The 12,313-nt window shown below is 55.4% G+C and overlaps 1 protein-coding gene across 1 annotated transcript; it reads right to left on the reverse strand.

Annotated features, from left to right (window-relative positions):
- Positions 1 to 8,104: 8,104 nt before the first annotated feature.
- Positions 8,105 to 8,574, reverse strand: LOC104641868 (calmodulin, striated muscle). The gene has a single exon (XM_010310641.2). The coding sequence runs from the start codon at positions 8,572 to 8,574 to the stop codon at positions 8,125 to 8,127; it is 450 nt and encodes a 149-aa protein (XP_010308943.1). The 3' UTR covers positions 8,105 to 8,124.
- Positions 8,575 to 12,313: the final 3,739 nt, after the last annotated feature.

Consider the following 12,313-nt stretch of genomic DNA (forward strand, 5'->3'; position numbering starts at 1 on the left):
TCCTCAAGGGTCTGTACTGGCACAAATACTATTTAATGTCTTCGTCAACGATGTAGACAGTGGGATTGAGTGCACCTCAGCAAGTTTGCAGATGAACAAGCTGTGTGGTGCAGTTGATTTGCTAGAGGGATGGGATGTCATCCAGAAGGACCTTGACAGGCTTGAGGAGCGAGTCCATGTGAACCTCATGAAGTTCAACAAGGCCAAGTGCAAAGTCCTGCACCTGGGGCAATCCTCAGTGTCAATAGAGAACAGGGGATGAATGGACTGAGAGCAGCCCTGAGGAGAAGGACTTGGGGATGTTGGGGGACGAGAAGATCAGCATGACCCAGCAATGTGCGCTGGCAGCCCAGAAAGCCAACCGTGTCCTGGGCTGCATCAACAGCAGCGTGACCAGCAGGTCGAGGGAGGGGATTCTGCCCCTCTGCTCCGCTCTTGTGACACCCCCCTGCAGTGCTGCGTCCAGCTCTGGGGTCCCCAGGACAAGAAGGACATGGAGCTGTTGGAGCGAGTCCAGAGGAGGCCATGGAGATGATCCAAGGGCTGGAGCACCTCTGCTGTGGAGACAGGCTGAGAGAGTTGGGGTTGTTCAGCCTGGAGAAGAGAAGGCTCCGGGGAGACCTTAGAGCCCCTTCCAGTCCCTGCAGGGGCTCCAGGAAAGCTGGAGAGGGGCTGGTGCCAAGGGCAGGGAGTGACAGGCCAAGGGGAATGGCCTGAAGCTGCAGGAGGGGAGATGGAGATGAGATCTGAGGAAGAAACTCTTCCCTGTGAGGGTGCTGAGGCCCTGGCAGAGGTTGCCCAGAGAAGCTGTGGCTGCCCCTGGCTCCCTGGCAGTGTTCAAGGCCAGGTTGGATGGGGCTTTGGGCAACCTGGGCTAGTGGAGGGTGTCCCTGCCCATGGCAGGGGGTTGGAACTGGATGGGCTTTAAGGTCCCTTCCAACCCAAACCAGTCTGGAATTCTATAAAAATTTTATGTTTTTATGATGGTCACAGGAGCGGGCTGGCTGAGATTTTGAGAGGACACCGAAATGATGAAAACCAAGCCCCTCATCTCCCCAAAAAGTTTCAGTCCGTGTTTCCTAGGAATGCTTCCCACCTCTCGCTGAAACGTGGGGAGGAGCTGGGACTGGGAAAACCTCTTCTCCCTGGGCAGCTTGCGAAGGGGTTGGGTGAAACCCTGGGTCCTGGAGGAAAACGGAGGCTGGAGACAACATCCCAAGGGAGCTGGGAGGAAGGTGATGCTGTTTGGGGACAAAGGGACGGTCCCTCTCTTCCCTAAGAGATGCTCTCTGGCCAACCTGCTCACTGGGTCCTCGTGGACTGGAGGAGCCAGTCGGGAGGGGGGGAGGAAAATACGCCTGTGGGTTTTTGGGGAGGTGGGGTTTTTTTTTTGGGGGGGGGGCTGGCACTGATTTATGATGGGAGTGTGAAAAGCTTCAAAATCTGCAGGTTTTTGGGGTTTTTTTTTGTTGCAGCTGGGGTTGCGGAGAGCCACTTCCCCCCAGGGTACCGCTTGGCGGTGCTGCTTCCCCCCAAGAAAAAGCAGCAAAACCTCCCCAGGGAGTGGGAACTATTTAACCGGGTGGATCTGCTCCAGCCACGTTTTCATGGGAGAAAGACAAATCCTGGAAAAGCTTTGAAAATCTGCTCCCCAAAACAAGCCTGGACGGTTTTCCGTGGGCGGATGGCAAAGGCATCGCGCGTCCCCGGAGCCAAGATGCTCTTTTATTCCAGCAAAGCTCTTAAATCTGCAAACACAGCTCTCGTTTCACCTGTATTTGGTTTTGTTTTTGTTTTTGTTTTTTTTTTCCCCCATTATCCTCGTTAAAAAATGAATAACAACAACAAATCGCCTCCAGACGACTCAATTCCTGTCTTCGGGCTTCAATTCTCCGCGTCGCAAAAAGCTTTTTCACATTCCACAGATCTGTCAGTAATTAAATTCCTGCTGATCTCGGCTCGGGGATGTGTGTGTGTGTGTGGTTTTTAGGGAGAAAAACGTGAATTGAGGGGAAGCCGTGCGAACCCAGCTCGGCTGGGGCAAGAGTGGGCGCGTGGGGCAAGTTGTGCCTCCCCGGATGGAATGAAAATAGGGCAAAAAATAGTGATGGAGGGGCTGCGAAGAAGTTACTTCTTCCTTTCAGCTTTGCCTGGGCTCATTATTTTTTTTGGCGTCTCGTCTTGTGAGGGCTGATTTGGGGCTAGTATGGACCAAAGTGGGAAATTAAGGTGGGGGGTTTTTTTTAAGCTATAAAGAGGGGAAGGCGCTGGGCTCTAAAGCTGCGGAGATGGGGATGGGGTTTATTATTGTTTATTTATTGTCTCCGGGGGGGGGTGTGTGTGATTTATAGAGCTACAGCACCGTCTTCCTGCCTATTCGGGGACGGGGGGGGGGGCGGAGAAATGAGGGAAAAAGACTCCAAAAAAATCTCCTCCGGCTGGGATGCGGTGGGCTGTGGTTACGTGGGGCTGCCGGCACGCCGGCGAGTGGGGCCGCGTGCGTGGCGGCTGAGGTCATGGCGCTATTAATTTCCCGTTAAAAGCCCCGATGGCTCTGGCGCTGCAGGGATGGAAAATAAAACAGCTCCGATTGCGGCCGCTGCAGTTAACCCCTGCGGGGATGCCTGACTTTTTTTTGGGTTGAGAGAGCCGAATCCCACAGGGCCAACGGTAGACTACATCCCTTGAAGGTTGATGGTCACCGCCTTGGCCATCCTACGGCTGCTGCAGGTCCTCATTTGGCTCCTGGGGGGATTCAGGGTCCCTTGAGATGGCCAGAAAACCCTCCTGGCGCCTGCAAAGACCTCATCCGATTTAATCCCCCGCCAGCCGGCCGGGCTGGAGCCGTATCTGCCCACCCTGCGATGCTGGAAACCCGTCCATCGCTGAGCGCACGGGGGGGCCGGCGGCTGGTTGCATTTCATGCTCGAATCCCGGCCCCCCCACCCCCTCCCCAGGGCTGAGACCGGGGGTTTATTTTGGTAACTTGAACTTGGGAAACCCCTGGGCCATGGGAAGGGAGGAGAGGAACCTTGTGAAATGTGGTGGCAGCTGGGGCCTCCCGGCGTCCCCGTGCGGAGCCCCACGCATCTTCGCAAAAAAATCCCTTGGGGCTTTATGCTGAGCCTTGGGAACGCCGGGGAAATGAGATGGGGGGGGGCTGGGGAGGTGTCCCCCTCCTTGCAGTAGGTCACAGGGCGTTAGAGCAGCCCTGGGGCCGCTCTTGGCTCATCTCCAGCCCCAACAAACTACCTGGCATTGGAAAAACATGGGAGTCCCTATCCGGTCGGCTCTCCTGGTCACACTTGTCCCCATCTCCTGATTGGTCTGGTCTCCTTGTCACACTTGTCTTCTGCTCCCACCTATCCCCAGCCCAAAGACTTGTCCCCTGGTCCCACTTGTCCCACTGGTCTCTTCTCCAACTTGTCTCCATCTCTTGGTCCCACTTGTCCTTGTCCCCTGGTCCCACTGGTCCCCATCTCCTGATTGGTCTGGTCTCCTTGTCACACTTGTCTTCTGCTCCCACCTATCCCCAGCCCAAAGACTTGTCCCCTGGTCCCACTGGTCCCTTCTCCTTGTTCCACTTGTCCCCATCTCCTGCTCCCATTTGTTCCATCTTTTGGTCACATTTTTCCCGTCTCCTAGTTCTTCTTGTCCCCAACTCCTGGTCCCATCTCTTGGTCACGTTTGTCCCCAAATCCTGGTTTCATTTATTTCCCTCTCCTGGTCCTGTTGGTCTCTTGGTCACATTTGTCTTCTCTCCTCGTCCCACTTGGTCCCCCTCCCTGTCCCACTTGTCCTCTCCCCTGGTCCTACTCTCAGAGGCAGCAGAGGCAGTTTTGGTGCAAATTCAGTGAGATTCGGTGCAGCTTTTTGGGGAAGTCCAATGCAGCCCCCGCCCAGAGCCGCTGACACCTCCCGTCCGGCCCCGGCAAGCGCAGCCGAGAGAGGGACGTGATTATTTTTATTTTTTTTTGAGCTGAGTCCAGGGAAACTCACGTCGTACAAAGCAGCTCGGTGCCTCGGATGCTGTTGGGCATCTGCGCTGCGGTGGCACCCACAGTCCCACGTGGTGCAAAGGGGCTAATGCCAAGGAAAAAAAAAAAAAAAAAAAGGGTTAAACCCAATCTCTCTGGTCCCAAAATTAGGCGCTTTGCCCCAAAACAGTTCCCTGTCTGGTGCAACATTGAACTTGGGGCTGGAGCTGGCCCCAAATTGCTCCGTTCAGCATCTTCTTGGCCATACCCGGGCACCGTGGCCCATTCTGCCTCATGCCCCATGCCCACTCGTGAGGCCGTTTGGGTTTAATTGTTTAATTTTTTTTTTTTAAATTTCTCACCCAGAGAGTAATTTCTCCTTTCACAAATAACCTGGAAGTGAAAAAAAACCCCAAACCCCAGCATGAAAAAATACTTTAAAACAGGTTAAAAAACAGCTCTGAGAAATGAAACTATTTTCTGCCGAACTAAATATTGGAAAGACGGATTTGCAAAGGGTTTGGGTAAATTTTTTATTTTTTTTTTTTGGTTTAGTTTGGGTTTGGGGGGGGGGTTGGTTTGTTATTTATTCCCCTGAGCACAACCTGGGTTGCTGCACCCCGACCAAGCTCTCCTCCCGTGGGCATCCCCTAACCCTCACCCCACCAACCCCACTTCAAAAAAAAATTAAAAAAAAATCCTTTTTTCCCCCACTTTTTTACAGCAGCCGAGTGTCGAGGGGCCTCCCCTTCCCGCAGGCAGCGACATTTCCCAGGCAATACGTCATGTTTGCTTAAGAGCGGAGTTATTGCCGGGGAGGAGGCAGGGAGCTGCGGTCCTGGGGGCTGTGGAAAGGGGGAAAAAATGGGGGAAAATAGGGGGGGGGTGGAAAATTAAATAATTCTTTTCGGTATCCTTTGGGAGGGCTCAGAAAAGCTTCTTGGTCTTCCTTGGGGGTGGTCTCAGTGTTGTTTCCCCAGCAGTTATTGAATGCTTTTGTAAAGCCTGGTTGCTGAAATGTTATTGAAATATTTGCTAAGTATTTTTTTATCGTTTTGCTAAAATAAAAGGGAATGGAGAGAATTTGTGACTGACTCAGCAGCACTAGAGCAGAAGCATCTCTGGTCCCCCAGGGTGGGTGACACTGGGGGGGGGGGTGGTGTGTTTCATGAGCTGCTTTTCTCCTAAAAAGTATAATTTTATGGAAAACCTGTGTCCAGGTGAAGCAGAACTGTGAGCAGGGAAGGGGAGCGATGGGGGGTATGGTTGGGCTCGTTTCTGGGTGGTGCTGGAGTCCTCACTTGCTTTTTTGTTGGAAAAGCTGGAGGAAAATATACGGAAAGGTGGTTTGCTAGCGGTGGGGATGGGATCAGCTGCTACAGTCTGGATCCAGGAGATCCCCCAAAATCCCATCCCAAGGGATCACCCATGCCCCATCCTGCAGGATCCTCCATGGCCCGTTCTAGGTGATCCCCGTGTCCCATCCTAGATGAACCCCCAGGTCCCACCCCAGGTGATCCCCCCATGGTCCATTCTAAGTCAGCCCTCATCTGCCACCCCATGGGGTCCCACCTCAGGTCCCATCTTAGATGATCCCTCAGATCCCATCTTAGATGGTCCCAACCTAGATGATCCCCTAGGTCCCATCCTGGGTGATCCCCCAGGTCCAATCACAGGGGATCCTCCAAGCCCCATCCTAAGTGATCCTCAGTGTGATCCCAGGTGACCCCCTCCCAGGTCCCATTTTACGTGATCCCCCAAGTCTTATTCCAAAGGATCTCCCAGGACTCATCTGAGAGAGTCCCCCAAGCTCCATTGTAGATGGTCCCCAATGTCCCATCCCAGGTGACCCTCTTCCAGGTCTCCTCTCAGATGATCCCCCAGGTCCTATCCCACGGGTTCCCCCAGGTCCCAGCCTAGATGATCCCCCAGGATCCATCTCAGGTGACCCCTAACCCAGATCCCACCCTGAGGTTTCCATCCCCAGGTGCAGGTGACTATCCCGACCAGGTTTTGGGGTGAAAATGGCTGGTCTCCCTGGCACCCCACCTTTCCACCCTGCGTGGACCCCTCCCACCTCCCAGGCACCCAGCGCATCTCCCGTACCCGCTCAATTAATTTAATCGTTAACCAACGCCCGATTCAAACCGCCCTGTGAGTCATGGATCTGCCTCGCGTGGGGGCAGGCAGCGTGCAAGCTCCGGGATGGATCCTGCACACCCCCTTAGCTCCTTTTGGATTTTTTTTTTCCAATTTTGGCTTCAAAAACTGGATTTGAGAAGCAAAATCCCCTCCCTTGGCAACGCTGAAGCAAACGGGACCCTCCCGTCCATCCGTCTGTCCATCCGGAGTGACACCGGCGGAAACCTTCCCTCTTGTGCTCCTGAGCATCAAATTGAGGGAGAAACAGGCAAGTGCACAAATAAACTTTCTTCTCCGTGCCGGTGCAGCGGCTGATGGGGCTGCGGGGCCGCTCTTTCTGGCTGGGGTCCAGCCTCCCGTTAAAGATCGTTGTTAAGAAAAACCAGCTCAGGATAAGTGGCGTGAAAAAATACTCCGGTAATTAAACAACCCCAGAATAGAAGGAGAAAAGGTCAAGCCTAAAAATACAGGGTATAGTTTTGCCTCTGAAACGTGGCATTAATAAATAATTATGTTTTTGGGAAGGTCTAATTTTAGCGGCTCGGGTACAATAGCCTGGTGTGACCCCTTCGCTTGCTCTTGATCTTGCTGGATTTGGGGCCTTTTTTTTTTTTTTTTTTCTGCTGGGCTTTGCCCCACTCTTGTCCCTTGCAGAGCTGCAGGCGGGTTGGATGCGCGAGCAAGAGGGCAGCACGTGGTGAAAGTGCTGGGGACCGTGCCTGGGGTGCAACGAGCATGGGCGTGCTCAGCACCCCCCATCCGGCACGCAGGTACCTGCCCGGTTTTCCCAGCGTCTGGAAATCAACTGGGATTGCCAAAGATCCCGGCCCCAGGGATGGGTTGGAGGTGGGGGGCGGTGAAGTCTTCGTGGTGGCTTCAACATTCCTGGAGCTGCGATGTCCCCCACGAAACAGCTGTGCCCTGCTCATGCCGCCTCCCTGCTTGCTCGTTAGTGATTGAGCATTAATAAGACCCATTATAATTAATTCTCCTTCAATCCCCTCCGTGTAGGGAATCACCCCAGCCCCGGGGCGGGAGGGCGGCTGCGATTGGGTTTCACTGTGGGGGAAACTGAGTCACGGGGAGCACGACGGGGTGGATTACGGCCAGGAAAGGTGAATCCTGCTCCACTCACCTTTAGGATGGGGATTAGGGCTAAATCCAGCTGCCAACTCTCCTCTTGGCTTGCAGGGGGGGGAAAAGGGCCCCCCGGCACCCTGGGGGTGCAGACAGCGGACCCCAAAAGTGATGGGGATTTGGGATGGGGATGGCCAGAACCCTGGGGGCTGTGGCTGGAGGGTGCCCAGCACCCATGAGGGGCACCTTTCCAGCTTGTAGGGAAAAAGGATTGGGGGGGGGGAGAGAGGATGGGGGTGATGCGGAGCTTGACCCTGGCTGGGGTGCACCGATATCGGTGATGTGGGGGGGGTTGTTTTTCAACAGGGACCCCAAAGAGAAGCTGAAGGAAGCACTGGCAGCCATGGGGGGACATTTCTTTATTGAACTCGGCGCGGTGACAAGGGACGTACGGTGCTCACCGGCACCTCTATGGACACGAGAGGTGCATCTCGTGGGGGGTCGTGGGGAGGGACCCCCCCCATGTTTGTCTGCACCCTGAGCCCCATCCTGCCAGGTGACATGCCCACATCCGATGTAAACACTGGCTGGTGATGCTCCAGTTGGGATAAAAGAGGATTCTCCAGCCTGGGATGGTGGAGAGAAGGCGGAAGGGGATGGAAGGGCTGGGGGACCACCACGACCTCTGATCCCTATGAAGAAATTAAGGAAAAATTAAAAAAAAGCACCATGAACATCGATTTTTCCAACCACCAGCAAGACTTGCAGGGCAGGAGGTGGTTGGGATGGGGGAGATGCACGGTTTGGGGTTGCAATGGGTGGGGTGGACCGTTTAGTCCGGGACTTTCTGTGCACGTGGGGTTGGGCGCGAAGCCGCATCCCAACGAGTTACCTGTGGGTTGGGGTTGGAGAAGGGTGGTGGGGGGGCTCACTTCTCCGTCATCATCCTCACGAACTCCTCATAGTTGACCTGGCCATCGTTGTTGCAGTCGGCCTCCTTGATCATCTCATCCACCTCCTCGTCCGTCAACTTCTCGCCCAGGTTGGTCATGACGTGCCGCAGCTCTGCCGCGCTGATGTAGCCGTTGCCGTCCTTATCAAAGACGCGGAAAGCCTCGCGGATCTCCTCCTCGCTGTCCGTGTCCCTCATCTTCCTCGCCATCAGCGAGAGGAACTCGGGGAAATCGATGGTGCCGCTGCCATCGGCATCCACCTCCCCCACCATGTCCTGCAGCTCCGCTTCGGTGGGGTTTTGCCCCAATGAGCGCATGACGGTGCCCAACTCCTTTGTGGTGATGCAACCGTCTCCATCCCGGTCAAAAAGGGAAAAAGCCTCCTTGAATTCGGCGATCTTCTCCTCCGACAGCCGCTCAGCCATGGTGCTCCCGGCTCACACGCGGCTCTGCCCCGGCACGCTGCGGTGCGCCGGCGGGGAGGTGCAGATGGGTCCTCCTCCCTACTTCCCTGCCTCTCCCCGGAGGAGGAGGAGGAGGAGGAGGAGGAGGAGGAGGAGGCAGGAGCTGGGGCGCGTGGGAGAAGCTGAGCCATGGGGTCAGCAGAAAGGGTTCGGCCAGACCGTGGCAGAGCGGGCAGGGGAGTTTCGGGGTGTTGGAGAAGAAAGGTGATTGCCAGCCCCCTTGGACCACCCTGGCTGCCGTCCCGCTTGCTCCGCCGGTGGCATTTTGCGGGGCCGGTTCCTAACGAACCCCCTAATTAAGGGATTTGTGCTGTGGCTTGCAGCAAAGCGGTGGTTTCGGGGAGAGGCAGGGTGCTGGCAGAAGAGGGGGGTGATACACACTATTTTTGGCTATTTAAAGGCAATTTTGGTGGGGTTTGGAGTTGTGCAAAGACCTCCAGCCCTGCATGGGGGGGGGGTGTGTGGTGGAGAGGGGTCCCCTCCCATCTCCCTAGCCCCAGGGCCACCACGGCGATGCTGGCAGCATGTCAAACCTGCCGAGGGAGGGTTGCCTTGTGCAGGTCCAGGCAGACCCTGGCTGCCTGGAGCTGACGTGCTCCACGCTGACGGAGACCTGAATCAGCCGTGATGCCTCTTCCGGGCTCCCTGAGAACGGCCCTGCGGCCCCCGGGGCAACTGACGTGGTGGAGCATCAGGTGAGCGGTGTCATGAGTCCTGCCCTGGTTAGTCAGGGATTAACCCCGGGGCTGAGTGAGGGTTAACCATGTTGTAACGGCCTGCTTTCGTTTTTACTCATCTCTTACAGCAGGGAGTACAGGAGGGTTCAGAGACAAATGAGGATGAGGGCTATTTCTCTGTCCATCCTACTGTCCATTCAGCCCTCCATCTATTTATCTGTCCATCCATTTATGCATGTACCCATCCATCCATCCATCCATCCATCCATCCATCCGTGTGTCCATCCATCCACCTAACCACATCACCATCCATTCATCAATGCATCCACCCACCCGTCCATCCATGTGTCCATCTAGCCACCTAACCACATTGCCATCCATCCATCCATCCATCCATCCATCCATCCATGTGTCCATCCATCCACCTAACCACATCACCATCCATTCATCAATGCATCCACCCACCCGTCCATCCATGTGTCCATCTAGCCACCTAACCACATTGCCATCCATCCATCCGTCCATCCATCCATCCATCCATCCATCCATCCATCCGTCCGTCCATCCATCCATCCCACCAACCAAACATCCACCCAGCCATCTGACCACGTGTGCATCCATCCACCCAACCACATTATCATCCATCCAGTCATCTGTCCATCCACCCGTACATCCAGTTGCCCATCCCTCCCTCCATGCATTCACATTACCATCTATCTACCTCTCCTTCCAACCATCCATCCCTCTTTTCCATGCGCCCATAACAACCAAGTGACCTTCACCAGCTGGGCCAAGGAGCTAATGGACCAGGTGATCAGGTGGAAGCAAAAGATAGTTTGACTTTCTTGGCTCCAAGAAAATGGTACCAGTTTGCCCCAGTTTAATCCAGTGAGGAATTAGAGCTGTGGGATTTGCAGAAGGCCACAAAACAGAAGCCAACCCATGGGACAATTGAGGAACGTTGGGAAACGGGGCCTCCAGGTGGGACAAAGTGTGGGAGGGGATCACTGTCTTGAGGAAAAACTCATCTGGAAAAAACTCCGGGCATGTAAAACGCTGCAGTTGCAGGGAGGAATCGGCCGAGCCGTGCCGGGAACCTGTTTGGCGAGAGGCACGGCGCTACTCACCCCACGAGCGCGTTTCGGGGAGGGGAGGTCCTGGCAGCTTCTCTTGTGCAATGAGCTGCTCCCTAATTGTCTAATTGCCTGCGCTTGCTGTTCCGCTCCAGATTTAATAAGATCGACTCAAGATTGTTGTGAAAAAGCCCCGAGCAGCCAAGCGAGGAGCCAAGACGAGGGGGAGCTGGCTCGGACCCAGCTGGGAGAAGCAAACGCCAACAGATAACCGGGTGCTTTCAAAGCCCGGGAGGATCAGGGTGTTTGTTTAAGCTACGGGGAGAGTTCTTTGAGCTTCAAAATGAGGGTGGGCTGGGTGGGAGGACTTTGGGTCACTTCGCTAGGGATGAAGGGGTTGCTCCATTCTGGGTGTCCCTTGGTTCTGGGCAAAGCTGGAAGCTGCTGGGGGTTTTGTTTCGCCATTGCTTCCCCGTTGCCAGCACCCATGATCTTCCCATCACGAGCACCTATCACCTCCCCATCACCAGCACCCATGACCTCCTCCTCACCAGCACCCATGACCTTCCCATCGCCTCCCCATCACCAGCACCCATGCTCTTCCCATCACGAGCACCTATAACCTCCCCATCACCAGCACCCATCACCTCCCCATCACCAGCACCCATTGCCAGCACCCATGACCTCCTCATCACCAGCACCCATGACCTTCCCATCGCCTCTCCATCACCAGCACCCATGCTCTTCCCATCATGAGCACCTATCACCTCCCCATGACCTCATCACCAGCACCCATGGTATTCCCATCAGAAGCACCTATCACCTCCCTATCACCAGCACCCATGACCTCTCCATCACCTCCCCATCACCAATATCTTCCCTTCACGAACACCTATCACCTTCCCATCACCAGCACCCATTGCCTCCCATGTTTGCAGCAGTATTTGGGAGAAGGTCAAGCCAACCCTTGGTTTTGACTGTGCTTAACTGCACCCTCATTAGCATGGCAGCATAATTAACCTAATAAAACTGCCTGCTGGCCCATAAAATCCCGTGGTTTATGGCCGAGTCCTGTTTACGGCATCCAAGAAGGGCCGTGGGGGAGGACGGGAAAGCGGTGAGACCACCATGGTGGGAGGCAGGAGCAGGCAGCCACCGGCTGGCAGGTATTTTGGCAGCCGATTTTCCCGGGATGTCTCCAACCGGAGCTGGAAAGGTCGATGCTTTGAGGAAGGATGGTGCAAGCGGCCAACGTTAAAACCTCACACGGCGTTTTCCAGGCGGCATCGCCCTGCTCGACCTCGGCGTCTGGCTTCGAGCGGTCTGGTCCAGGTTAACAGCCAAAAAAAAAAAAACAAACCAACCAACCCAGACCAGATGGTTGAAAGCACCCAGTTGGATTATCCCAAGCCCGCGCGGCTCATAACGCGAGCCCAGATGTGCGCAGATGTGCGCGGCGACGTCTGGGTTTGCATTTGCAGACGAGGCGGCGGGGGCGGGGGGGGGGAGGCTGACGAATTCCTGGAAAAAGAGAAAGTTGGAGGTGGAAAGGGAAACCGCTCCGACGGGGAAACCTCCACGGGGCCCCGTGCCCCCCGCGCAGGCCGGCCAGTCCCGTGAGCGTCCGTGGGGATGGAGAGGAACCTCCGCAAAGCCCGGCATAAATTGCATCGGGGTTTAATGTGGAAAATGGGATTTTGGAGAGGGATTTCTGGGGATGATTCCGCAAGGGCTGCGGAGGTCTCCAAGGGATGGCAGCTGCTGGTGTAAAATTTGGGCTTGTGCTTTATTTTAGGCATCGGTTTAACAGAGGTTTCCAAAGCTGAGGGCCAACTGCAAGGTCTGCAGGGCAGCTCCTAAAGTCAGGCTTTTCTAGCCCAAGCGAAGGGACCCCGGTCCCGCTTTTGGCCCTGCGGGACATCACCATGGCAGGGGAGGGAAGCTGGGATC

Source organism: Balearica regulorum, chromosome 1, assembly GCF_011004875.1.
Source record: "Balearica regulorum gibbericeps isolate bBalReg1 chromosome 1, bBalReg1.pri, whole genome shotgun sequence".
NCBI classification, from domain to species: domain Eukaryota; kingdom Metazoa; phylum Chordata; class Aves; order Gruiformes; family Gruidae; genus Balearica; species Balearica regulorum.

Excerpts from the sequence above, each read along its gene's own strand:
- LOC104641868 (XM_010310641.2), bottom strand. The coding sequence starts at position 8,574 with ATGGCTGAGCGGCTGTCGGAGGAGAAGATCGCCGAATTCAAGGAGGCT.